The sequence below is a fragment of the Opisthocomus hoazin genome, chromosome 22, assembly GCF_030867145.1.
Source record: "Opisthocomus hoazin isolate bOpiHoa1 chromosome 22, bOpiHoa1.hap1, whole genome shotgun sequence".
Lineage (NCBI taxonomy): Eukaryota > Metazoa > Chordata > Aves > Opisthocomiformes > Opisthocomidae > Opisthocomus > Opisthocomus hoazin.
The window spans coordinates 535,922-563,231 of record NC_134435.1 but is presented as its reverse complement, the minus strand read 5'-3'; the positions used below and the strand labels follow the sequence as shown (position 1 = coordinate 563,231).

The 27,310-nt window shown below is 58.7% G+C and overlaps 2 protein-coding genes across 8 annotated transcripts in view; one reads left to right on the top strand and one right to left on the bottom strand.

The window, feature by feature from the left end:
* TCERG1 (transcription elongation regulator 1) overlaps window positions 1-2,073 on the top strand; it is a 35,125-nt gene extending 33,052 nt beyond the window's left edge. For all 5 annotated transcript variants that reach the window (XM_075441461.1, XM_075441465.1, XM_075441464.1 and 2 more), the window contains one exon: window positions 926-2,073. In XM_075441461.1, the coding sequence (XP_075297576.1) occupies window positions 926-1,127 (202 nt within the window). In that variant the 3' untranslated portion in view covers window positions 1,128-2,073. The remainder of the gene's footprint in view (window positions 1-925) is intronic.
* A 3,588-nt stretch (window positions 2,074-5,661) lies between these two features.
* The window catches only part of PPP2R2B (protein phosphatase 2 regulatory subunit Bbeta), an 89,543-nt gene continuing 67,894 nt past the window's right edge, over window positions 5,662-27,310 (bottom strand). For all 3 annotated transcript variants that reach the window (XM_075441696.1, XM_075441697.1, XM_075441698.1), the window contains 7 exons: window positions 26,348-26,513; window positions 24,036-24,148; window positions 15,755-15,932; window positions 13,349-13,513; window positions 8,828-8,997; window positions 8,380-8,471; window positions 5,662-7,636 (listed from right to left, as the gene is read on the bottom strand). In XM_075441696.1, coding sequence (XP_075297811.1) covers window positions 7,357-7,636; window positions 8,380-8,471; window positions 8,828-8,997; window positions 13,349-13,513; window positions 15,755-15,932; window positions 24,036-24,148; window positions 26,348-26,513 — 1,164 coding nt within the window. In that variant the 3' untranslated portion in view covers window positions 5,662-7,356. The remainder of the gene's footprint in view (window positions 7,637-8,379; window positions 8,472-8,827; window positions 8,998-13,348; window positions 13,514-15,754; window positions 15,933-24,035; window positions 24,149-26,347; window positions 26,514-27,310) is intronic.

The window sequence follows — 27,310 nt, the reverse complement described above, 5'->3', positions numbered from 1 at the left end:
GAGGGCCCTCTTCGTGTTGGTGCTCGTCCTTGGTTTGGACTCGGGAGGGGTCGATACTGAAGGGAGGACTGTTTCGGGACTTTGGAGTAGACAGCAAAGAAATATTGGCTCCATTGAAAGTTTGTAAAAACCCCATAAATAATTTGCCTGGTTTCTGAGGGAGGATTTCATTGAAAGGGTGTGCGGTGCAGGCGGGTGGATTTACAGAGCGGTTGGCTCTTCCACTCCGTTTCAGGGGATGGTAAGGCTGATACAGAATCTTGGGTATGGACCAAAATAAGTTTCCCATTGGAAATACGAGTTTACTTAAAAGGGACAAAATGAAATTAAGTTATGTGGATGCTAACGAGCTGCGTGGTTGCTTTGCGGTCAGCACTGTGGTGTGTTGGAGTTGTGGTTTGATGTGCGGCTGCCGTCAGGGAGCTGAACCACGGTGCTCTGAGCTGGTGGGGTACACAGTTGGTCAGGCTGGACCGTAGCTGAGACCTCCACATCCAAATTCTGTTTGCCTCATTTAGATGCTGGATGTAAAACTCTGATTTTTTTTTTTTTTTTTTTTAATTTATTTTCAGTCCCCTCTAGGTTTTAGCATTTGTATAGCTCATGTCGTGCTGTACAAGCCCATTGCAGCCAGGCGTGAGTCTTCCATGGTGCTTCATTAATGTAGCACCGGTGTGGCAAGAAGCCTTTGTGTCCTGTGCGTGGAGTGCTGGTGGTGTGCCCAGTCCTGACCCAAAGCCGGGTCTTGCTGGCTCGGACGATACCCGGGTCCCTGCTTTGCTTTTCCTCCGCCCCTGCCTGTGGTTGTTACACTGCGGGCAGCTCCTCTGAGCTCGCAGCGGCCGCCGCTGGGGCCGGGCGGGCTCCGGGGCGTCCTCTGCACCCGGGACCACTCTAGGGTGGTAACTCTAACGCTTGCTTTCAGATCCAAAAAGTTGATCCAGGAGTCAGATCAGCATCTGAAAGATGTAGAGAAGATACTACAGAACGACAAACGGTACCTGGTACTCGACTGCGTACCGGAGGAGAGACGCAAACTCATTGTGTCCTACGTAGATGACCTGGACCGTCGGGGCCCACCTCCACCACCCACAGCTTCAGAGCCTACAAGACGAACAACAAAATAGTTATGAAATACTCTTCAGCCAAGAGTATCTGTTAAATCAAAAAGCTTGCATGAGCCATCTGTCAGGTTTATACATATACATTACCGTGAATATATTGCAGAACCATCTGAGGAGCAGAGGAAGAAGCAGCATCTGTGAACGTAAAATGGTCTTGGGGAGGGGGGGAGCCAACGACAGAAAACCCACGTTAAAGGTATTGATGAGTTTCTTCGGGGCATGACTGACAAAAACCCGAACGTGTGGGCTGTGTTTGGTAACTTCAGAGCTCAGAGCAGCGCAGTATCTGTATATGAGGTGTGGATGTCTGATCTTTGGAGGCGTTTGTCTCGGCAGCGTCGTACCTGTGAGTCTTAAGGATGACCACGCGTGCGGTTTGAACTCGTGCTAGGTGTGTGCCGCCAGCTTCCGAAGGGTCACCCCCAGGCCCTGGCTGAGGAGGCGAAACGCTTAAATTATGGGTTACTGAAGACCACGTTCTGGAAACACAAGTCCCCATCCTCTGCTTGCTTTCACCCTTGTCAATGGAACTAAACCCATTACAGCCCGAGTTAGGAATGAGAGAGGAGGATTAGGACTGAGAGACCACGTTAAATTTGTTCACAGGTCTGCTTTGTTCCTTACCCTGGCCATGAATTGGAAGCAAAATCAGGTTGCTCTGCCCAGGTGGAGATTTGTCTAATAATTTTTACTCAGTTGGAAACACTTGGTAAACAACAGTGGTTACTGGAGCAGAACAGGACGGTTGTATAAACACATTTTTATTTACGATAAAGTGATCTTTACATACTTCTGGATTAGACTGTGGATTTCCCCTCCGGGCAATTCTTGTAAACTATACTCCTGTTTTGAATGTTAAACTTGTGTTTCTAAAGTTTAATTTTGAAATGTTGGGATTGTTCAGTTGATGTATTTGAACTACAATAAACCAACCCTTTTTATATATGGACTGTACAGGCCTAATGCCAGTTTTTGTTGGATTTTGTTGGACTTGTGAATTTCCGAGTAAAGCAAACAACTGAAGTCATGTCGCCTAAATTCTTGGCTGTGTTTGGCAAGAACAGTTCCTGTGGCACAGTGCAGCATCGGATTGAGCTTCGTTCAGGTCAGCATACGTGCAGCGGCGTGCCAAGCAAAATTATTGTCTAGTTTAGTTCTTCAGGCTTTTGCTTAAATAGGAGATGGTGGCATCGAGGTATTTGTGTCTTCTGTATTGGGCATGGATCTCTTCCTCTGAGGTGAGGGGTGGGGAGGGATTGATTCTTCCATGAGAAATTGGTTGGGTCCCCCCCCCCCCGTCCCCCCCCCCCCCCCCCCCCCCAGCAATTCCTGTTTTGGTGGCCAGCCACCGGGACTTGCCGTCTGAGCACCAAGGCAGGAGGTTGCTCACAGAGTTGGGCAGCTCGGGAGGGGTTTGTGCTGCTGCCATCTGAAACGGGGGCTTGCGGTGAGAGCGGGCTGGCTGGGCGCGCGGCGAGCATCCCCCCATGCCTGCGCGCTCCCCGGCACGGCTGCTGGCTGGGGTGGGAAGGGGGCAGGGGGCTGTAGCTTGCCTAAGGCTGAACTCATTAGCCCCTTCGGGACGTCTCGTTCCCACCTGGAGAGCACAACGCTCACACGCTGGCCGTAGGGCTGCAGGGGGGCTGCAAGGCTGGGGGGCACAGCAGAGCTCCCCGCTTCCACCGCCGCCCTCGGACCTGCGGACACCGTCAGCGAGTCGGGCCCTGGGCACAGGGCTCTTCGTTTTTAACCAGTTCGGGGGGTTGTGTCTGAACGTCAGGGGCTCGAGAGCTGTGGGTTGCCTGCTGCAGGCAGACAGCTTTCATGTTCATCTGGTCACGTCCAAAACCGAGCGAGGGACACGAGGGCCACGCGAGGCAATGACTTTCTTTTCGCTCAGCGCATCCCTGCAGGAAGCCATGCATTTTTTATGGCTGCTTTAAAATATGGTTAACTTGTTCATTAAATGAATAAGATCGCTATTAATTTTAATTTATCTTGTTTATGGAGACCAGATGTTCATTAACATGTATTTATCTGCTTATTCTGTGAATAAAGCAATGACACTGAGCATACGGGCCCCTGGTGCGGGGCGGTGGTGCCGGAGGGCAGGCGGGTGATGCACGGCACCGCGAGCTGGTCCCCACCCTGCTGCGCCTCGGGCACGGTCCCTGGGGTCGCCCAGCGCAGGGACGGTCCGTGGGGCCCTCATCTGGAGGGCAGGCTGGGCGTGAGGGACACCGACAGCTCTTCTGGCACCTTCGCTGTCGCGGCTCGGCCCGGCTGTCATGCTGCTGCTGGGGCTGCGCGCTCGGCGGGACAGGACCTGAATCTGAGCAAGCTTAGGAAGGGGAAGGAAGCTCAGAGTTTGAAAAGCTGGGCTCATTTCTGGCGTAAGGAGCTGCAGGTGCCCGGCCCAGCATGACCCGAGGTGGGGGGAGCAAGCGAGGGAATGGAAGCAGAGAAAGCGATGGTGAAAGAGGTCCTGCCAGAAGAGTGATCTCGGCACCCGAGGGCGTGATGCCACCAGCTTTGAAAGGCTTGGAGAGCCCCACGGTCCGGGCGTCCCCTCCCAGCCCTGCTCACCCCACGGCAGCAGCACAGCCCAGGCTCTGCGCAACTCGGTTTTCACAAGGGTAAGGACAAATGCGGCTGGGTTACGTCAGAAGCCTTGCTGGACATTTTGAAGAGCTCTCTGAGTATCTGGGGCTTCGGGGCTCTGTGGAAGAAGAGGCTGTCGGTGCCACCCCAGCTGCCCTGCCTGGATGGGTGCTGCACGCGGAGGAATAAACCCAGCGCTTGGACCCGTGCACGTTTCAGGAGAGGAAGGTCGCGCGGTTAATGTGAAGGTAAATGAGTGTCTGAATAACACTTCCTTGACAGTGTCATCCGTGCCCTGCAGCCCCTAATGAGGCGCCGCCGCTGAAATTCGTCACCGAGCACAGCAGAGAACTCGCCCGCGGAGCTGACAGGGAGGTTTAATGCTTTACCAGGCAACGAGATTTGTCCTGCTGAGGAGGGCGAGCTGTTGGGTGCTCTGTGAGTCACCAGGAGCTGCTCGCCCCGGCTGCCCCTGCCCGCCCGGCACGGCACAGCACGTCGGCATAGCGCAGCGGGCAGCGCACGGCGACCACCGTGGCCCCGCGGCTCGCCCAGCCCCGCTCTGCGGGTGCAGCAGAAGCCAGCTCGGCTACCGGCAGCCATTCCAAATGGACAACGCCGGGCACTGCAGGACCCGCTGGCCCCCGTGCCAGGCGGCGGCAGGGGACCCCCGGCCTCGGTCTCTGAGGGGTCGCAGCCGTCGGAGGGGGTCCGGGCACCGCTCTTTGCTGGGGCGGGGAGTCGCCCACCCTCAGCGGGGCAGGAGGGAGCGAGAGGAGCCCCAGCCGTGCTGGGTCTGCCCGGCCACTCCGCAGCGCTGCCCGGGTGGGACAGGAAAGGTTTCGGTGAAGCTGCGCATCCCCATCGCGATGAAGTGGCTGTTGGCGTCTGTACAAATATAACTGCCGCGCCTATGTGGGGAGCTGAAGCTGCGTTTGGCTCCATGAGACGTGGTGTTGGATCGGGCTGCTGAGCAGGAGGGCTCAACCCACCCAGAACAGCTTGTCGATGGGCACCAGCGTCCCCGCGCCGTCGCCCATGACCTGCTCCTACAAACGTCCTGCGAAGGGGAGCCCTGCTCCCGCTGGCCCGTGGCTCCAGGCCACGGCAGAGAGACCCTGGACAGATGGACGCGCTCATCTCCTGCTCGCCCCGCTGAGCCAGCCCCTGCCGGGTGAGTTCCAGGGCTCCGTCTCGCTCCCCAGGCACTGTCACCGCGCAGCAGGGTCCAGCGGCCAGGCGGCAGCGTGAGAACGACAGCCCTTGCTACGCCACAGGGCCCTGTTCTTGGAGACACCGCGCTGAGGCGGGGCTGCGGGGCTCAGATCTGGGATGCGACAGCGTTGCTCCCTGCGTGAGCGAGCAGGACATCGGCCGCGGGCTGCCAGTCGGCAGCCTGCCCCAGGCCGCCACGCGCCGGGCAGCGTCCCGCACGCGGCATCGCTGCGGCACCGGGGAGCTCCCGGAGCCCCTCCGCGGCTGCAGAAGGCGCTGGGGATTGCAGCTGGGCCGCTTTCTGCGCCTGGACATTGACGTCCAGCTGCGGTAGGCGGTGGGTGACAGGTCCTTAACCACCGCACAGCGAGGGGACGTCCCACTTCACGCGTCCCTGGGTTTCCGCGTGCCCTCCCACGCGCTGCCAGCGGTGGGTCTGGGGCCACTGGGACTCTGCTCAGCCCCACCACAGCCCCCCACCCAAGGGCTGACCCAGCTGGGGGGAGGCTGCATGCCCACCCATGGGTCCCGAATCACCCCCTGCCCCCATGTCCCCTCCCCTCAGCAGGGATGCAGAATCCCTGGGGTCTCAGGCCCCCCCAGCCGCCCCTCAGCAGCGCAGGCCTGGCAGGCAGCCTCGGACCAGGGACCGTGCCCGGTGCCACGGAGCTGCCATCCCCCAGCACACGAGAGGCACAACAAGAGCGACTCCACACACGGACACGGTTGGGACAACTTTACTTCCAATGCCAGAGTGCAGGCTTTCTTTACAGGAACCAGAAAAGAACATTTGTTTTTTTAAAAAATGGTTCATTTACTCTTGCTATTTTTTTTACCATTTCATTTTAAAAAAAAAGTTGCTTCTAAAAGCCATCGCTTGTAATAAATTTATAAGCCAGTGCACTTGTTTTTCCTGGTGTGGTCAGGCCTCTGAAGGCAGCAAGCTCTCCCCGCCGCTGCCCTCGCCGGCTCAGCACCCCGAGGCTCCGTCCCGGGGCCGGGGCCCCCATCACTGCGCAGCTCCCGATGTTCCAGCGGTCCCTGCGGCAGGTTGTCTCCCAAGTCAGGTGTAAGAGCCGGAGGCCATGGTGGGACACGCTGGGAATCCTCGCGGGGCCCCGCCGCGGCTGTCCCGGAGGGCTCCCTCGAGTCCTGTGACCGTCCTGGCCAGCGTGGTGGTGGGCTGCCCGCTGCCCCCCGTGACGGCCGCACAGCAGGGTCACCCCTGCGGAGCCACTGCTACGGTGACAGCGTCGAATTTTTTAATTGACTTTCTTTATTCACTTGCTGCTTGTTGCAGGAGCAGTTTTCAGACTGACTGAAAATTCAGTAGTAGTTTTTTTTTTTAATTGAGCAGTTGCTCAAGTGAAAGAGCGACCTGAGCAATCTTTAGATTAGTGAGGGGCAGCCGTGCCATGCAAAGAGGAAGAGTTATTTGTTTTATTATTATGATGATGATGATGTAGGAGCACACACAGCCTCTCCCCGAAGCAGTCAGGTGCTAACAGCAATATACGGTTGGATTCTTTTTAGAAGGTCATAAATTAGCAACTTATACTTTATCTTTAAAAAAAGATCTAATAAATAAATAAATAAATTAAGAAAAAGAGAGAGACAGTCACACCATGCAGAGCTTACAACAGAAGAAGCAGAAACGCCCAAACCAAGAGACAAGAAGTGCAGAGAAGAGCCCGGGTTCAGTTTGGTTTGCAATCGATGCAATTTGGAAGCATCATTTAGAAAGGTATTTCATATACCAAAGAAGGCACCACAGTATCTACAAAGCCCAATCCTCAGGAGAGTTTCTGTGGGGCGGGGGGAGCAGCAGCCCGGCCGGAGCGGACACGTCTCGGGGCGCAGCGGACCCCCCCCCTTCCAGCCTGTCCCTTGCAAAGCTGAACTTTTCCATTTCATGTTTGGTTTTGCTGTCTCTGTTGGTAAAAACACAAAATAGTAATAATAAAAAGACAAATGTGAAAAATGGCAAAGGGGACGTTCTGATCTTGCCACGTGAGAGGTGGACTATTTCTAGGACGAAGTTTAACACCACTGTAGCCGACCCCCCCCGGGCAGCCGGCTGCGCCTCTCCCCATCTCCTCGCCCGCCGAGCGCCCGCGCTGGCATCGCTGCGCTCGTCCCTCGGCAGGCACCCGGGGACACCAGCACGGCCGCAGCCTGGCATCTCCCCGACCGCCCGCGCGACGTCTTTGCCCTCGGCACGTAAAGAAAGAGCAATGTGGGGTCTGCGCCCGGCGCGCAGGGCTGCTGACCTCCGCACAGCCGCAGAGCAGTGCCGGAGCAGTGGAAGGAAAGGGAAAGAAAGGGAGGAAAAAGAAAGAAAGAAAGAAAGAAAGATTTGAAATCTTGTGTTTACTAGTGTTCAGTACATGGGAACCCTAAAGAACAGCGTGTCCTCCTAGTTAACCTTGTCCTGGAATATATACAGGTTATTTGTCGCTGCCACGGCAATGATATTCTCGGAGGGGTGCCAAGCTGTATGCAGGATCTTTTTGCTAAAGTCCAGACTGTCCACGCTGATTTCGTCTTTCCTCCGCTTGCCGCCCACGCAGACCTTGCGGGGCTTGAGGATGGCGCGGGGCTTGCTGTTCTCCCGCGAGGCCTCCAGCGTCACATCGCGCTTGGTGTTGCGGTCGAACATGCGGAAGAAGTTGTTGTAGGAGCCGGTCATGATGACGCTGCGAGGAGGGAGGGATGACGGGTCACGGCGTGTGGCCCCCGCCCAGCTGCGAGACCCCAGACCTGCCCGGCCCTGGCCCCGCAGCGCTCGGGGGCCACGCAGACCCCAGGCAGCCCCAGGGCTCAGGTCTGGCCAGAGAGACCACATCCCCACATCCGTCCCAACCCAGGGAAGACACATGGGGGCAATTCCTTCCAGGATAACACTGCGCACGGTGACCGGTCTTTCTGGCACAGCTCTTGGTGGCCGGAGCCGAGCCGTTCTCACGCCTCTGGAGAGGTGAGCTGCCTCGAGCTGCGCGGCAGCCTGGGCATCCAGAGGCACAACGAGATGCGGATTAAGGTTTGGGATTTGGGCTCCAGGCCCGCTGTGCCTCGTTAACGTGCTCTGAGGGTTCAAAGAAAAACCTGTCGCGTCCCTGCCAGGCCCACGGGTCTCATGGGCTCTCTGCCCCTGGCTCGGTGCGATTCATGCATGGACAGCTCTCACCCCGCGGTTCTGGCATCTGGAGCCGGACGCACCACCGGCCGCCTCCGGCCGCGGGTGAGACGGGGACAGGAGCGGACCGCAGCCCAGAGGCAGCCGGGCCCCGCAGACACCGCAGCAGCACCGGGGTTCGGCCATCCCCGCCATGCCCACCCCGAGCTGCAGAGCCCCGCCGGCGCCCGGCTCGCCGGGGACGCGGCAGCCACCGCCCCGCCGCCCAGCCCCACCGCCCAGCCCCACCGCCCCACCGCTCACCTGTCGGAGCCGTTCCAGACACACTCGAACTTGTCGAAGATGCAGTCATTCTCGTAGAGTGAGCAGAGCTTGCTCCGCAGGTAGTCGTGGACCTGCGGGCAGGAGGGACGGGGCGTGAGGCCGCGGCACCGCGCGGCACAGCCCGACGCCCCACAGACGCCCTCGGCCATGGCCACCCTTCCACCGTGAGCAGCGGCACCGGCACCGGCACCACCTCACGCAGGGCTTGGCAGTGCCGGCACCTGAGCACCCGCTCCCCACTCACACCCAGCCCGGATGGGGTTACCATCCACCGGGCCACGCCAGCCCGCCTCTAACAGTTCTTTGCTCTCCACGACGTAACGGCACGAGGCTCCCATCCCCCAGGTTTGCACCCGTCCCCACTGCCGCCCGCCTGGGAGCGTGGCTGGGGCTGCAGGCTGCGGGTGCCCGGCAGTGCCACCCTCACCTGGTAGGTCTCGATGGGCCGGTTCTCCATGTTCAGGTCCCACACCTTGACAGTGAGATAGTCCCGGGTCATGATGTACCTCCCACTGTGGCTGAATTTGACGTCGGAGATTGAGGAGATGATCTCGGAAAAAAACGACCGGTTACTGGGGTCTTCGGGCTCTTCAAAAACTGCAGAAGAGGAAAGGACAAGCCCCGGCATCAGGCGAGGCAGGAGCTCCCTACCCCGGCCGGGGACCTGCCACCCTGCCCCGGCTCCGCGGATGCTCCAGGGAGGGGAGCGGGCAGCCCCAGGGCCACGCTGCCGCACGGCGACGGAGGCTCCGGCTCGGCCGTGGAGACCCCCAGACAGCACCACGCCGGCGTCCCGGGGCAGCCACCGCCACCGCCCAAACGCCCTCCAGTCCCGCTCTGCTGAGCAGCGGCACCCGCGTCCCCGGGGGACGTCACCGTGGCGGCGGGGCGAAGGGCCCCCGCTCCTGGGCTTGGCCTAGACCCGAGAAATGCCCCTGTCTTAAGGACTTTGCCTGGCACCACTGAAGCTCCGTTGTTTCTAATGTGTGCAATAAGTGCAGTCATTGGAGGCCAATCCATCAGCAGCACCATGGAAGCCCAGAAGACTGAGAGCCTTGCACGTCACTTCTGCTCCCTGGAAATCAATGTGCAGCGTAACTGAAAGTCAATGCAAACATTTTATAGCTGCTGCAACCTACAGATTTCATCTGATCAGTCTTTGAATAAATCACAGTGTGAAGGAGACGGATGAAGTGCCAAACTAAATGTATTTATGAATTTGATTTCGCAGTAACATCAGCTGGGCAAGCGCAGCTTTCAGCGGCCATCACAGCGATGCAGCAGGAGAGGTGCTGCCACTGTGGAGACATCTGCCCAGCCTCCCCTGCCCGCCTCTCCAGCGCAGCGCTGCGGGGCACTGCCCGGGAACACGGAGCAGCTCACGCCGCTTCGCTCCTCCACCGGAGAAGCGCCCAGGCCCAGCGCCAGCGCCCAGCCCTCATCCTCAGCGCCGGGGCTCTGCTGTAACCCCCCGCCATGGCGGCTGCCGGCTCTGACCCACTGGTGCCCGCGCCAGGGACGTGCCAGCAGCCGCCCCGCAGGCCGCTTGCCCCGCACGGCATCTGCTCGGGTTCCCCACCTCCTCACCCAGCCCAGTGCCAGCGCCCGAACCCCGGCGCGCGGCGGAAAGAACGCCTGCAGTGCCAGGGTGAAGGAGCTCCCTCCAACTCGGCAGTGGCACTGCCCACAGCAGGACCCCGCTCCGGGTCCTCTAATCGCCAGCAGGAAATCTGACCACACGTCAGGTGTTTTAAATCAGAAAAGCGACAGCAACGAGAGAAAAACAAAGATCTGAGGCAGTCCATGGAGAGAGAGCATCTGAACAACACGACTCTGCTGTAACCATCGCAGGCTTGCTCACGCCAGGTCGGCGGCATCATGAGGCTTCTTCTAACGGCTTCGTCGCTCCCATCGCGGGTGCGTGCTTGTGAGCCCACGTCAAGGCTGGAGATGTTCAGTTTGCAGCACAGGAGAAAGAAGAAATTGTTGCTGATACTGCAGCAGCAGAAAATGCTAAATCACAGCTCAGCTGTCAGACGGGAACGGCCTCGGAGGGAGAACCCAAGGGCTGAGGCAGCACCGAAGAAGGCAGCGAGGGCGAGGTGCCTGCGGTACGACGGGCGGGAGCCGCTCCCCGACGCCAGGCTCCCCCAGCCCATGCCAGCGCTCGGCTGCTCACCCCTCCGCCGATTCCCCGCCTGCGGGCTGCCCGCACCGCAGCGGAGCGAGGAGGAGGAGGAGGAGGAGGAGCGCAGGCTGCAGCCGTGCCCAGGAGGGGCCGGGGCAGGGTGAAGCATCAGCCCCAGCCCAGCCGAGGGCGAGGGGGTCCCACGCAGCCCCCCGTGCCGAGGGACAGAGGGCAGGACCCCGCCACGCACCGAGCCCAGCGCAGGGCCCAGCCCCGTGCGCAGTCCAGTGCGGAGGAGCCGTCGATTCGAAATTCAGAGCAGCTACGAGGCGCAGGCTGGTACAGGTTAACTACATTTTCCCAGCGCCGGTCTCCTTGCGCTGGTACCGGGAAGCAAAAGCCAGATCTCCCGACGCGGAGCGCAACCGTCCCGACGACGCCTCGGGAGACGACGTCCCGAGCTGCCGCCTCCGCTCCCGCCCTGCGCCCGAGAGCGCTCGGCCAGGGGGACCCCGCTGGGGCAGCGCCAAGGCCAGTGGGGTTTTTCACTCCTCAATAAATTTAATCCCTCATCAATAAATGTTTACCACCGGTTAAAGTACCGTCTTTTCTTCTCACTCCTCAGGTAAACTCTCCTCATGACAACCAGCAACGCAGACCGGAGAACCGCGAGCGCAGCAGCGCGGCACCGCACCGTCAGCGAGCCGCGGCGGGGGCCGGGGCCGTCACCGCGTCCCTCTCGGGCTCAGCGCCAGCTCCCAGCCCAGCACCGCCCTGCACGCGGCGGACGATACCAGCTGGACATCCTCATCTGGGACGCAGGCAGGAGAGCCTTGCAAAGGCACAGAGGGCTCCTGCTTGGCTCAGCGACCTCGGGGAGGTGGCTCCTCACAAAACAGCGCCAAGCCCAAATGCCCTTTGCTGTGGGAAAACAACGGCAGCAACCCCAGCAGGGTTTCTCCTCACTCTCCCACGCGCTTTTTGGAGCAGGATTACTCTTGCCGGCGCTACCAGCTGCACCAGGAACCCCGACCTCCCCTTCAGCTTCACGCGGTGTGCTGGGGAGGGATCCCCTGGCAGGACCCTGCCCCTCTCACAGCCCTGCGGGGCCGGCATCTCGGCGAGGAAGCTGCCGCTCCCTCTCAGGCCAGCTCCGCAGGGAAACGCACAACGGCACAGAGCGCAGGAGCCTCCAGAAACGGGCAAACAGAATTTAATAAGAGAAGTAAAAGCTTGCCCCGAGCAGCACACTGCATCTATCCAAATAGACATGCCTGTGATGCACAGTGCTATCTTCTGCATTTTTATTAAATATTGACAGTTATTAAATGTCTCTGCTGGAGGATTTGCCTCCAAAGCCAATGTTGCTTTTCATTCTGAACTTTGATGAACTGTCTCAATTTCGAGGCACACATCTGCTGAACGGCAGCTGACTGGGGCTGACGCTTCTGAGGGATGGAGGGAAGTCAATAAGGAAATGTCACGGGAGAGGTCAGCCCAAGGCAGGACTCACCAAGGGCTGCAGGGACGCAGCAGTACTCATACAAAAGGGAAAGCCGGGGGGGGCTCTGCCGCCGAGGGGAGAGGAAAACGAATTTTGTTTGCTCCTTAATTGTATTCTGATTCTCAGCTGGGAGCCGGCACTGTAGGGCTGTGAGACACGGTCATGAAATGCAAGAATAGAAAGGTGTGTTTTGCTCGGGATTTGGGAAAACTGCCATTCGGTATTTCCGAATGTCCAGACAGCGATGTCAGCTTTCCTCTCCATCCGTTTTACTCCAGTTTAGAACCAGGTACCAGACTGTGACCGCAGCTCCAGAGCTGAAAAGCGGTGGCTGGTGCGCGATTCCCTGTCAACTCCAGGAAACCCACACCTGAAGCCCAGCCGGGTGCTCTCGCGGTGCCGACCATTAGCACTGGGCTCCAGTTCGTTGCACCCCGTTGGCGCATCTCGTTCTCGTAACACGATCGCACTTCAAATACTGAAAATCCCCCTAAGCTCCCACAAGACAGGGGCCATTTTCTGAAGCGAACTCCAACAAGAAAAGGAGATGCAGGGGTCTAGCTAGCCAGTCACACAGCACAGCGGCCCTTGCTTCTGCCGTACTTCGCTGTCCTTCAGGCAGGTGCCATAGGTACCAGACTCCTCCAGGTCTGTCCCATCTTTGTGTCTCGCTCACCGCGCAGCTCGGGCACAACGAACAGCAGCAGCCATTCGCCAGCCCACCCACAAACGCCGCAGGCGTTCGTGTCGGTGTTCCGGCGAGCACTGCCGACACGGAGCGTATTCCCGGTACCGCCCTCCCGACACGTACCGAGCAGCAGCTCGCTCATCGCACCAGCCCGGAAGGACCAAGGACAAGCTCCCAGCGTACCCCAGACTTTGAGGGGGGGTTCTGCATCCCCTGGCCCCTGCGGCATCGCCCGCAGCTGACAGCAGGGCATGGGGCTATTTGGCACAGACGCAGCGCTCCCGGTCCCCCCGCATCTGCAGCTCTGCAGCCGCTGTGCACCAGCACCCCAGCAACCCCTCGGCCCCGCGGCTGCCGAAGCATCGCCGTGGGGTTCTAACGTGCACCCCGAGGGCGTGGGGCCGGGACTCCGGAGAAGCTGCTCCTCCGGGGATGGGCAGGCCCGAGGGCCGGTGGCCACGGGGATGCGCGGGCGCAGGAGGACCGCAGCCCGGCACAGCTGGCGGGAGCGCGGGGTGAGGCGGCAGGGCAGACCCGAGCCTAGGCAGTCTCTGCGTGCCCCTCCTTGTGCTGTTTCACCCCAAAAGGGACCGCGTCCCGGCCGCGCTGCCGGCGGGGCTGTACTCACACTTGGCGTGGCGGTCGCAGAGCGCAGCGGTGCGCATGTCGCACAGCCGGATCGTGCCTTTGCTGCTGCTGTAGACGAAGGTGTTGCAGTGGTGCGGGTGGAACTCGGCAGCCGTGATCACCTCCGTCAGCTCCTCCATGTTGGCAGGCTTGATGTCCACGATGTCTGGCGCGGCGAGTCAAGGAGCCTGGCGCAGCCTGGCGCCCGCCCCGCTCCCCCGTGGGGTCTCCTCCCGCTGCTCTCCTGCCACGTCCCCGGGCTCCCCCCGCCCCGCGCAAACCGGGCGCTCCCGGGAGAGCCGCACCGTGCCGGGCAGGATCGCCGCGCTGAGCCTGGACCAGCCAGCGCCAGCGCGGGGGAAGCCAACGTCCATCGCGTCCATCGCCCGGCCAGAGACCGCAGCTCCGGCACCACGGAGCCCCTCCGCACCGCACGAGACCTGGCTCTGCCCACCCGTCCCAGCCCAGCGTAAACGCGTTTTATTGCGGCGTCTGGGCACGGTGAGTAACCGCGCTGAGAATAACAACAGGGGGAAACAAAACCCAGACCACGGCAACCAACAGAAAACCACCCCAGCCCTCGGGTGCCTGCCCAAGGACGTGTAATTTCCAGAACATCTCACATGCTTCGTGAAATGCCGGGCTCCAAACCAAGCTGCAGACCCTGTCCCAGGCCCTGCCGATGGTGCCACCAAGGACCTGCACAGCCCACAGAGCATCCTGCTGCTGCAGGGGACGGCTGACAAGTGTCCGTCCCGGCCCGACACCACACCAGCGGTCACCGGTGGAAGGGGCTTTAGCGCAATCCAGACACCCGGCATGGGAAGACTTACGCACCATGCAGAGGGGGGAAAGAAACCGCACCTTTCCTCACCCCTGGAAAGCAAACTAAGATCCTGCTGTTCCCGGCAAGACAGGAGTTTAAAAAAAAAAATAAAGAAGAAGAAGAAGATGCGAATTTCTCACCCATCTGGGGTGTTTTACAGCAGCAAGTGTTCCAGCAGCAGCTGTGGTCCACAGCCCCTGCCCGGTTTCACAGCCCGGCCGTGCCGTGCGGCCACAGCAGAAGCCGGACCCCAGCTGCAGCCAGAGCTGAGCCCCACACAGGGCCCTGCGGGGCAGCGATGGCTCCGTCCCCAGCGGCCGCAGCATGGGCTGCACTGGTGTCCATCGGGCACTGAGCCCCGCACAGGGCCCCACGGGGCAGCGATGGCTCCGTCCCGAGCGCCCGCAGGCTGGGCTGCACTGGTGTCCATCGGGCACTGAGCCCCGCACATGGCCCCACGGGGCAGCGATGGCTCTGTCCCGAGGGGCCGCAGGCTGGGCTGCACTGGTGTCCATCGGGCATGCCGACAGCCGGCAGCGAGAGGCGGCACAGGACCCTCAATGCCTAGCAAGCGTTTGGGTGCCACGCTTGCACCTTGACCAAACTCCCTCGGGCCATCTGAACTCCCTGAGGTTTTACCCCAGTTTAGGACTCCTCACCTTCTTCCTCGAAACAGAACGCAGCCTGCAGCCCTGCTCAGCCGCTCCCCCTCGGAGCTCCCACGCCTGCGCCTGCTGAAATCCTCTCCAGCTGCCTGAATCTGCCACGTGCCCTGGGGATTTCTCGGTAGGAAACGCTGTACAAATATCGCCGGTGATTAGTGCCCCGTTGTTATCATTTCTGATGTGGCCGTTACAAGGGTGACTGGCACGACCTCATTTGTACGACTGTGACTGGCAGCCTGTCACCCCGCTGCAGGGTGTAATGGAGACGGCACCATTACTATTTCCTCTCTCCGTCTTCCCCAAGGCATCTGTCTTCTCCATCACCCGCGGACCCCCCTCCCTCCCGCCCGCCCCACGCAGACCCTGCAGGCGAAATTATAAAAAGGTGTCACCCGCACCGGGAGGCAGCAGCCACGAGGCTGCCAGCCGCGCCCGCGCTGCAGAGGGAGCGGCTCGCTGTGATGGCCGAACGCGCGCTGGCGTCACAGGCAGAGGCGGGAGGGCAGTGCCCCGGCAGCGACACCGGGCCGGGGCGTTCGGGGGCTCTGCGGTCGGGGGCACGCGGACAGCACCACTTTGTGCTCCTGAGCTCCGGTGAGCCCTGGCCAGAGGGTGCAGCTCCCGCACCGAGGAACCATGACCGGGGCGAGGGAGGGGGCAGGCGAGATGCTGCGCTGCCCGCCCGGTCACACACACCCGCGGCAGACACGGCCACAGCTCCGCCGCCTCCCACAGAGCCGGACCCCATAGGTTCCCCCCTCTGCTGCCCACCTCCACTGGGGACCCGTCCCCCCGTCCGGCTTCCTCATCCTCCCCCCGACATCTGCACATGTCCGGGCTCCCCTCTCGCCAGCCGAGGCACCTCCGTGTTCCCGCTGCCTGGGACCCTCCCAGGGCCGCACGCACCCAAGGATACTGAAACTCTGATTTGTGATTTCAAAGTTCCACAGGTTTATCCTCAGGTCGTCTGCCGACATGTAGGTCTCGTAGTCGCTGTTGACGGAGATGGAGTTGATGTGGTAGGTATGAGCGTTGGCGAACACCCGGCGGGGGGTGGCCTCCACCATCAGGTCCATGGGCCGGAGCACGGGTACCTGCGGGAGGGAAGCAGAGGGTCAGCGCCCTGGCAGAGGGCCCAGCTGCCCCCCGGCCCCCGCCAGCACCCAGCACGGGGAACGCGCTCCGGCCCACCCTCCATGCTCTCCGCAAGGAAACCTAACGCCTTTCCGAGTGTGCGAACAGAAAGACAAACGGACACAAAAGCCTTTTGTTTTCCAAAGAGGCAGAAGTTGGGGTAAGATTGCAGTCAGGCAGCGAGAGCCTGATAAGCCAGGCTCAGATCTCTGCCGCAGCAACCATTCCTTCTTTGAACAAAACAACCACTTCTGCCTTTTTTTGTCACTGTTAACTGGAATCTGAGATTCCCAGAGCATTTCTAACAGAAATGTATTTCTTGAGAGACTCAGGTCAGCACGGATTTTTCTTTTAACTTTTCTGCATTTCCTTTACAGTGAAGCAACGGCAGTAAGAGAGGAGAAGAGACAGGGAAGGGGAACGCACAGGGCAGGGACAGACGGAGGGAGCAGAAACAGAGCTACGTGCGTTTGCCTTCACATCAATACTCCTAACTCACGCAAACGTCGGGGGACGGAGAGATGCAGTAAGAGCGGTGTATGCAGGGAGCGGTGTAAGTAATCACGTCAGCCTTAACGCTCCTAAGGCAACTTAATACACGAGAAAGGTGTCAGTCTGTGCTCCCGCCTGCCAGTAAGCTGTTCCCTCCAGCTACTTCATTACTGTGCGCATTATCTGCGCGCTGCCCGAAGCGATTTCCCATGGCTGCAGAGGTGGGGACGGCAGTGTGACAGCCAGCTCGAGTGAGACCGGAGCACAGGGACTGCCAGCTCAGAGCCTGAGCTTAATGTGACGAGCCTGCCTGCTAATTCCACCTGACACAGCCAATGATGCATCGTTTGCTGCTGAAGGACGCTGCCCAGCCATCTGGGGACGCAGGCTCGCGTTCTGCTCAGGGACCGCAGCCACTGGGCTGTCACTCAGGCGGCTGGAAACGCCGCAGTTGTGCAAAGGGAGAGGGTCCAACCGTTACACCAGGGCTCACCAGGCACAAAAGTAAGTCCAGAGGAGGCTTCGGCAGAGGATTTCACTCAGCTGCGCAGCCCGACCGCACCTCGCGGTCCAACCCCAGTACCCGTCCCCGCCCGGAGCCCAGCAGCGTGCTGGAGTGCGAAGCAGCCAGGGCAGTCCGGGTCTGAGCCAGAGCAGCATGGCTGTGGGCAACTTCCCCCACCCCAGCACAGCTCCCTACCTGATTCTTGCATGGCAGCTACCCACAGCCACAGAGCTAAGATCAACTCTTCAGGCAAGAAAATTCTCTACACATTACCTCAGAGCCAAATTCTGGAGAGTCCTTATGCCTGGAACTTGGTCTGTCACCAGGTAAAACCCCACGAGAGGAACAAACCTGGTCATCCATGAGTATTTTGTTACAGCAGGATTTTTTATCTGCTACGGTGGCACGAATCTGCACTGGAATATGGAGACCAGCACGCACCCATGCCCCTTCTCACCACACGCTGCGAGCTTTTGCTTAAGGGTATCAGCAGCAAGCCCATAACCCTGAAAGCACCGACATTTGGAGGCGGCAGCCGCCAGGACTGTGCTGGGAGCACACGCTAGTTTGGGCATCTCGTTCCATGGCAGCAGAGGTCTTGCAGCGGACGGCAAGCCCCGTCCCAGGACGGCCCAGGGGAGCCGCTGCCACTGCGCGGAGGCCGACGGGCGCCCGTGCTCAGCCCCAGTGCCGGCACTGACGCGTGCCCTCGCCGACACGCGCACCATGGGCAGGGAAGGGCCGCCCGCCGCCCCCACCCCGCTCGCCTCCGTGGGGCGAAGAGAAAGAGCCCAGCAAATGGGGCAATGTGACAGCAACTGAAACCTGGTGGTTTCTTTTTCCCCGAAGCACGCAGAGCCCAAGCCGGTGTCCGCCTGCAGCACCCGCTCCCCCCGCCTCGCCACGGCAATCCCCCACAGCACAGAGAGCTCCCCGGTGCAGCCGTTCCCCAGTTACAGAGCCAACCTGCAGCACAGGCTCTGGTATTCTATATACCCATTATTAAAGGGTAATTCAGTGTAACAAACCGCATCAAGTACATAGCAAGGCTGTCAAAGAAAATGAACCACTAATAAATTAAATTACTTTGTTTTCAGGAAGGGGGGGGGAATGCCAGTCATTCTTCATTTAAAACAAAATATGTCTTAATTTTTCTTTCTGCCTTTAGCAGGCACCCCCTGCAAAAGGGCCGGTCCCGCTCATTCAAAGCCCACCACACCAACTCCTCTCTCCCTGCCTGGCCAAGGCTTCCCCTTTCCTGAGTTAATGAGGCACTAACCCTCCCTCGAGCTGCAAAATTCATTTTCTCGGTGGCTGGGGGGTGGAGGGAGCCGGCGTGCCCCGGCCCCTTCCCATCGCCGGTGCCGCACGCCCTGCTGCCACCTCCAGCCCCGCGCGCAGCACCCCGGCGCAGGTAACACGACGGCAGCAACCGCTCCACCACTTTGCCCCCCGCTCCTTCCTGCAAGGCTGAGCACCGACGGCAAGTGTCGTTCCACACGCACCCGTCTTCCCAAGTTTCCCATTCTTTGTTTATTTTTATAGCATGATAGGATTTTGTTTTGTTTGCAGCTGAGAATCTGTCCCAGTTCAGTTATTACACTCCAAGATTCCTCGCACCATCTGCACCTAAATTCTGAAATAAGTTTGCAGACACCTCAAAGAGCAAACAGAACGTATTCCTTCTTTGAAGTTAAAAATCCTGAACTCTTCATGCCAGTCTCGTTGGAATTACATTCCCCTTAAAGATGTGATGTTTTAAAAGATATTTTTAAACTTTTTTCCTCTGCTGACAAAGAGCCAGTGTTGTAGAAGCCCACCAGGCAGCTTACAGTTCTCCTGCTTTTCCCAGGAGAAGTGTGCAGAAGCAGAGCCGTGCTACCAAACACACACTGAGAGCAATCCAAGCCCATGTGATAACTCTGCCCGGCACGTTGTTTGTACAGCACGTCTAGACACAGACACCGGCAGCGTAATTGCTGTGGAAAAAGAGATGAAAGAAAATATTGGAAAGGACAATTCTGGTCACCAGCATTTCAAGGTGAGTTTACAAATATTAAAAGGATGAATAATGAGTTCTTAGCAGAAAACAAAGAATTCAACTCATGGGAAAGACAAAAAATGAGAAGAGCAGCAGCAAAACAGGCTCCTCCATTTCTTTTCGGTACCGGCAGAAGGAAGCGGGCAGAGAAGCGGGCAGGGCGGGCCAGGCGCGGCGAGGGGAGTGAGGTGACACCGGTGCCCGCGCCCCGCAGACCGGGCGTGCCTCGGCGGGGACCGAGCCAAGCCCTTCCGCCTTCACACCGGGAGCGACAACTGCCCATGGGCTCCACGCCGGCACAGCCCGCAGAGCCCCGGCACCTCCCGGCGCGGCACGGTCGCTCCCCAGGGACGGCTCCGCATGGCGGCGAGCCCAGCACGGGCAGAGGGACGGGCGACCACAGCGGGTGTTTCGAGCACGGCCAAGCATGCAAACATTACACACTGAGCTGCTTTAAGGCAATGTACGTGACTAAAGAAAATGGGAAAATCCCTTTTTTTTTTCCTTTTTAATTTCTGTGGCAATGGTTTGACGACGAACATTTGAAATTGATTAGTTCTGCCATATGCATTTTATAGCCAAAAAAGCCAAATGTTTCACATTACCTTGTCATTTAAATGATAATGCTTCAGAGAATGTATACAAGGGAAAGACAGCCCAGCCTCTCTGCTGTGGCAGAAATGCAGCAGCACAGCAGTCCTCCAAAGCATCCCCCATCCCCTTCCCTCTCCTGCCACACGGCATCGCTCCGGGGCTGCCCCTCGGCTGCATCGGATGCAGCGGGAACACAGCACAGCCTCCCCAGGAAACTGCACCCAGGGGCCAAGAAATCCGAGCGATTTGGCAAAATGGGAGATATAAAACAGTTTATGATGTATTTTGCTGGAACTGAAAGCGTGAAGTGTTAGCTCTCAATCAGAGCGAGCTTTCTGACAGCTGCAGTCACCATGAACCAGCCACATCGATGCACCGGCTCGTCACACCCTGGTCGCACTTGGCCTGCCAGGGACGTTCCTCACCCCGGGAGGTGGCCAGAGGAGACCACAGCAAACCACCCTCTGTGCCACGGCAATCTCCTGAGCCATCAGCAGCCTGGGTGAGACACAACCCTGCTGCCAGGGCAGCGGGTCCCCGGGCTCGCCAGGTGCACGCCAGCCCGTCTGCAGGGTGCTTCCTCACCTACCAACATTCCACAGTGCTTGGGGCAGAGATGAGCTCTCCGCGGCAGGGAAAGTTGCTCCCAATGGCCTGACACGAGCAGATCCTTCAGCAGCAGCCTCCACCCAGGACGTCGGGGCGGCTGGGGATCGGCGTTGGGTGCCAGGGCAGCACAGCCTGCTGCTGCTCCTCTTTAAACCACAGGGTAAAGATCATAGAATCATGAGGGTTGGAAAAGACCTCTAAGATCATCAAGTCCAACCGTCAACCCACACCACCACGCCTGCTAAACCGTGTCCCCTAGTGCCACATCTACACGGTTTTTGAACCCCTCCAGGGACGGTGACTCCACCACTGCCCTGGGCAGCCTGGTCCGATGCCTGACCGCTCTCGCAGTAAAGACATTTTTCCCAATATCCAATCTGAACCTCCCCTGATGCAACCTGAGGCCCTCCCCGTCGCGAGGCAGGGCCCAGGAGCTGTCTCTCTCCAGCTGGCTCCCCCGGTTTTGCTCATCAAAAGCAGAGACATCTTGCCACGCACAGCACCCGGGACGGTACCGCTGGGAGGACGCACACCCGTGTTTCACCGCAGTCTGACTTGCGCTGTGCAGGACCAAAGCAAACACATTCTCTTATTTAAAATGCTTTAAGCCCAGGATATTATTTGTGTTAATTATTTCCTGCACACGTCCCATGGCATAGGCACGGCTGTGCACCGAGCAGCACCCCAGAGCGTGCGAAGGCCGTTAAATGAGGCCGAAGGGCCGTAGCTATTAGACTGGGGGCTATCCAAGAAAGCACAGCTCTTTAACGACAGCGAAAGGCTTACTTTACAGTCTGAGAAGAACGACGTATTCCTTTTGCACTACGTGGGTTAGAAATTCCTCAGAGAACAATGCTCAACGAGTACATTTAAACCACTATGATGAATGGCTAAGAGATGATTGCAGCAAGGTGGCTTTAAAGCCCTTTTCCACTTGTCTGTGGTCAAAAATTAAACTGTGGATGGATGTGGCTTTACTCCAAAGTGTGAGCACCACGGAACAATTAAACATCAAAGATACACCGAGCCGCAGCGAAACGGTTACTATTATGTAAATATCTGTCTAAGTAAAATCATCAAAACATCAGATCAAATCGTCGCTGGCGGAAAACTCCTCACTCTTCCGTCCTCGGGGACAGCAGGCGTTGCGCAGGCAGATACTAACAGCCGTAATACTGAGCACTTACACCGTGTTTTACCTCTTCCCGTTGCTGAGCAGCAGGAGCTGCACGCTCCCGCGGGGCTGCTCGCCGGAGAGCGGGGAGCCGCGGTGCCGTAGCGCAGAGCTCAGCAGAAAGCCCCGAGCAGCAAACCCCTCCAGCCACGCGGCACCAAGCTGCTGCCAGGCAGAAACGGACGGAAAGTGAAAATGAAGGTTGACACTTTTGAGGCAGACAGCGGACTGCAGGGAATAGTGTCCAGTTCTCAGATATTTCAGTATGACTTTCTACAGGCAAAACAAAAATCACAATTCCCTCTGACCCGGGTTCGACTGGGACAGGGTTAATGTCCACAAGAAGCCGGGAGGGGACACAGCCAGGCCGGCTGACCCGAACTGGCCAGGCGAACAGGATATCCCACACCACGCTGGGTTTCTCCATGGGGGAGCTGGCCGGGGAAGGGTAACCGCGGTTCGGGCACGCGCTGGGCATTGGGCGCTGAGAAAATGGCACCGTGTATCGTTCGCTTTTGTATATCCCTTTTACCGTATTACTGGTGGTGTTCTCTTCTCCCCTCGCTGTTCTGTTAAACTGTCTTTATCCCAACCCACGCGTTTTGCCTTTTCCTTCCGACTCTCCTCCCCATCCCGTGCGGCCGCCCGGTTCTCTGCCGCCAGCCAGGGCCGAGCCACGACACCCCCTGCCCAGACGCTCCGGAGACCCCCGCACCCCCAGGGCCTCCCCCCGCCCAGGGTCACAGCACGGTGGGACCGACAGACAGCCACTGCGGGCAAGGCGGACGGACTCCATGGCCCCGGCAGAGCTGACAGCCAGGTCTGCCCAAAAGACAACCATGCGTTTTCAAAAGGTAAAAAGTTTCATTTCAGAACATCCAATCTCAGTGTTCCCAGAATGAAATATTTTGCTGATGATGTTCTGGTAGATCTAATACAGTTTGTGTTGGAAAAGAAAAGAAATAGGCATTACGTTTATCCTGGACTCTTGACTTGCTTCACTCCCCCCAGAAATTCAATGTTCTAAAAAAATACACTAGAAATAAAAAAAAAAAAAAAATCAGTATTAAAAAATTGCTCCTTTGAGAAGGCTGGCCCCCATTTTCTGTTTTCCGTGGTTCCCAGCAGTGTGTCAGCGTGTGCAGGAGAGCCCCGGGTGCGGGACCGGCACCGAGATGGCAGATCCAGGCGAAACCGTGACCTGCGCTTCCTCAGTAAGGCCAGGGCCCTTCCAGCGCGTTTAGCCAGAGGCAGAAGCGGTAGCGGCAGTAACACCCCGTAGCTCTGCCGTCTTTCTCAAACCTCCCTCCCAGCCCTGCGGAGGGTCGACAACCCCAGCTCCGACATCCCCATCCCGAGCAAACTCCTCCAACGGGCTGCCCAGGTCACGGCGTATCAGGCTGGCAATGCCGCCTGAAACAGGACAGCAGATACACAGATACATGACATTAAATGTTTCCTTGCTCAGTAAAGAAAATGCCTGCCAGCCACCAGGAGCAACTCCGTACGGAGCAGAGAATTAACTGCCGGTCTGGGGCTCTCAATGGCTTCGTCTGCAGTGGAACTGGAAGCCATAAAAGTGAGCTAAGGGCAATCATAGCAACAATTTTATACATATAAATGTAAAAACCGCAAGTACTCAAAATGCAAATTCTGACAGGATGTTAATAAATTACAAGCTAGTCTGGTCTGATTAATGCCATGACAAAATTACTGCACGCTTGGCGTTTCCAGGCCCACGGGTTAAAGGAGTGATTGCCTGTTTCAGCTCTAGTATCAAGCCGGGGGAGCACGGCTTCCCCCCGTTTGCAGAGGGCACGCTGCTCGCTGCTGGGCGAGGCCAAGGGACCCGCTCCCGCAGAGGGTGCTGGGCTGGAGCACCCACGCTCAGGCTCTCCAGCGCTGCCTGCACCGTGCCCGAGCTGCCGGAGCTCCGCGGGTGCGGGGTGAGCTCCGATTGAATTAACGGGGCACGCACCACCTCGGGGGGAGCTGGCTCTTTACATGCAAATTAAAGATCATAAACAGCTCTCCCAAGGCAGCACCAGGGGACAGGCAGACCCGCCGGCACGCCGGGCAGGCGCATGGCGATGCCCAGCAGACGGGCGCTGCGCCCGTGCACCTCCCCTCGCCACGCACTCCTGGGGTGCAGGGGCGGCTGCTGTAATGGGGTCTGGGCATCCCCTCCCCTTGCAGTAAATGGAAAACGTAGCCTTAGGTATTTACATTTGATTTGGGAGGCCGCTTTTTAATCTCCTTAGGCTGGGAGAAAAACTCATTTAGAGAAGGTACTTCTGCTCCCGAAGCAGAAGTCGTGCCTGCGAATGCACGGCGAAAGGAGAGCTCGTTAACCACCTCCTCGCCAGCCCGGGCATGCAGCGGGGCAGCAGCAGTAACCGGGCACTGGGGTGCCCGACGTGAGCCGAACGGCACCGTGCCGGCAGCAGCTCCCTCCTCTGCTCCCGCACCCACACACCACCCAACGCACCGGCCTCCAAAAACGCAGCACCCCCCTGCCCTCCGACTTCGCCCTACCACGTCAGGATGGCACGACCGGTACTGCCGCACACCGCTGATGCCAGCGGCGATTTTCATCCAAGACCCTGAAGAGCGAGGCTGCTTGCCAGCCTCGGTCTCCCCGCACTCACCCGCAGCATGGTGATCATGGAGGGGTCTCGGAGACGGCCGTCCTCATCCTTGAGATTGTATCCCTCTGGTCTCTTGTCCCGCTCGCTGACCTTCCATAGCTTCACGGTCTTATCTGAGGGGCAGGAGAGGGGACAGCATTATGGCTGGCTGCTCCCCGAGCTGCCCGCTGCCGGGCACGCCGAGGCCACGCCGGTCGGTCTGTAACAGTGACAGGTCCGCTGTGTCCCCACCTCAACCGGAGAGGTACCGGTCACCACAGCACCTCACCCCCAGAGCCCTGGCTGTCCTGTTCCTGCTGGACAACGGCTGGAGCGTTTATTCCAGGTGTAAGGAGACGGCTGAACAACAGAACAGAACTATCGGATTATTGGGGAAATAACAGGAGAAGTGACTCCCCAGGGCTCAGAGCCTCAGGCCATGCCCTGAACGTCAGCGCTCGATATACCAGGTGACAAGGTGCTGGCACCAGGACGGGGCAGCTCGGGCAGCGCAGGGACACTGAGCCCGACGTCCCAGCACCGGGCCAGGACCACACAGGGCTGCTCCGCTCCCCCCGCCGCCGCTGTGCACGCCGCACGCTCGTGCACACGCACGGACACAGACCCCCCCTTCCCCGCACCCGCTGGAAAGCCGCCCGAGAAACGTCTCCCACGTCAGATCTCCTCCTGCGTTCCCCAGCTCACACGGCAGTTAACCAGGGGCCACCGATCAGTTTTCAAGACGAATTTCCAAATCAGTTTAGCTCCTAGGAACTGGAAACGTGTTGAATACTGAGGATGCAGCAGCTCTCCTAGTTCTGTCCCCGCCAGCTGCTCTGTCTCTCCTGCTCTTCGACACCGGTGCTGCGAACACCCCCAGTGCTGGCTCCCGCTGCCTTCGGGGACACGGAGGGAGGAGGGATGGGGACCCCGGTGTCACCCTGTGGGGCGCGGTGCCGGGAGCTCTGCTCGGCTTTAGAGCTCACCCGGCGCAGAGTGCCACGCGGTGAATCCCTGTGCCTGCAGCGGAGCTCACGCAGAAACCCAGCGGGCAACGAGCGGAGCCGAGCACTGGGCGACCGAGGCTCTGGCGGGCTGGCTGCTGCACCGGCATGGCGAAGGAGCAGGGCACGTGTGGAGGCAAGCTCTCCCCCGGAGCTCCCGACGGAGGTGAAGAGCGGCCTGGAACTCACTCAGAAGTCACCCTGACCTTCCCCACCCAGAAACTGCGCAGAGCCCGGCGTTCACCACGGACTGACAGCAGCCCCAGACCGGCCCCCCGCAGCTGCCCGTCCCCTCCCGGCGTCCCAGCCACCCTGTGCCACGCAGCCCCCGGGGAGCAGAGCCCAGGAACACATGGTTTGATCCTGAATAATGGTGTTTTCCTTCCTCCCTCCTGGCAGAGACTCTATCAGTAGTTTATCATCACTTCCACCAGGTTTCACACACAACTGTATCATCCATCTTAATTTTCTCCTTTACATGGCAATTCCAATAGAGTGCCATTAATTTTGCTTTTATTAACCCACTTTACTTCACGGGGGTCAATATATAACGTTAGTTTAACACTAAGAACAAAAAGAAACAGCATAACATGGGAGTATTTCTAAAAGAATCACTTTGATAACCTGCTAGCATATGAAACCATCCCAAATGGAAAGATAATATCCCTGTTAATCAAAATACTATTTAAAAACTCAATTAACAGAACATCATGCTCTATAATTAATCTTCATTGCATTTCAATGATTCTCCCCCCAAATGAGTTTAATAAGTCTTTGAATTTTATTACAATGATCAATAGAGTCAATTCTATAATACAAAGTAAGTTGGTTATGGAAGATAATTAGACCCCTCCTTTTCCCCTGAAGTAATTAAGTCACATCCATCTTAAGGTCCCATTCATCCCAAGCAATATTCCTGGATCCTCCTGATATTTATCTGAACGTAACATGGAACCGCTGAGCTGAACACAGCTGCAAATTGAAACAAATCAGCTGCAGTTTTTCTTTAACACAAAAAGAGGAGAAAAAAAAAGTTCCCAACATCAAAAAAAACCAACAACCCATGGTAGTCAGCCTGGGGAAAAGACTCCCTCCCTCGCAGGGAACGGCGGCTGCGAGATCAGGACAGAACCTCGTGCACGGAACCGAGCTCTGCCAGACAGCTCTGGCCAGGCTCCTGCTCCCCGTGATGCCCCGAAGGCAGCGGCCATTTCGTTAACCCGTGTTTGTCCCCAAGCAGCCCCGCAGAGCGGGCCGTGCCCGGCTGCCAGGCGCGAGGTGGCAGCGCTGGTGCGTGCCCGGCCGGTCCCCGCGGCCACGGCCACGTACCGTTGGTGGAGAGCAGGAAATAGGCTGCGTTCTGCTGCGGGAGCCATCGTATCTTGTTGATCTTCTCCTCGATCTCCAGACTCTTCAGGTAATCGAACTCCGGCTCGTGGCTCTGGAAGGTGCTGTAGACATTGTACTCTCCCCTGCGGTGGGGCTGGTGTTTGCTCTGCGGGAAGGGCAACAAGGGCAGTTTGAGGCACAGAGAGCGGGAGAACACCTTCCGCCGGCTCTCCAGCTCTCCACGGTTTGTTCAGTGACAGCGAGCGCCCGGTCACGGTGACGAACGCTTCGGTGAAAGCCACGGCACGGCCTCTCCCGGCACTGCGGCTCCCACATGCTGGTGTGCGCGGCAGGAACCGAGCAGCGCCCAGCGGGAAGGGAGCGGGAAGGGAGCCCGCCGCGCCGTCCGTCCGCGGCCAACGGCTGGGACCGATCCCCGAAGCCAGCCCCGGGCCGCTCCGCGCCGTCTGCACGGGACAGGCAGCGTTCGCCCCGCAGGCGCACAAACACCGAGCACAAACAACGGCACCAAGCACAGGCCACGGTCCCTGCAGCGCCGGCCGCTCGTGCCGTGGCTCAGAGGGGTGAGGTATCGCGTATCTGCAAACCCCACGCGGCGGATTGCCCAGCACCAGGCTCCGAACGCCGCCGAGGCAGCTGAACGAGAACCGTCGCGGAGATGAACTTCCCCCAGGCAAACGACGCGTTTGGGCTGGTGGAGCCCACTCGTCCCCTTGAGCACAGTCCTGCTCCAGAGCAGGAGCTGGACGGAACACAGCCGGTGTGATGTTAGGAAGCTTAAAGTTCAAGAAAAGCAGTAGAATAATAAAATGAGAGAGAAATGAGAAATGAAATACTGCTGGAAAGGCTGATGGAACATCTATGAGCATAACCTTTAACTGACCGGTTCTCTCCAGCTCACACAGAAATAATTCTGAGGCTGTAACTGAGAAAAATTTGAAA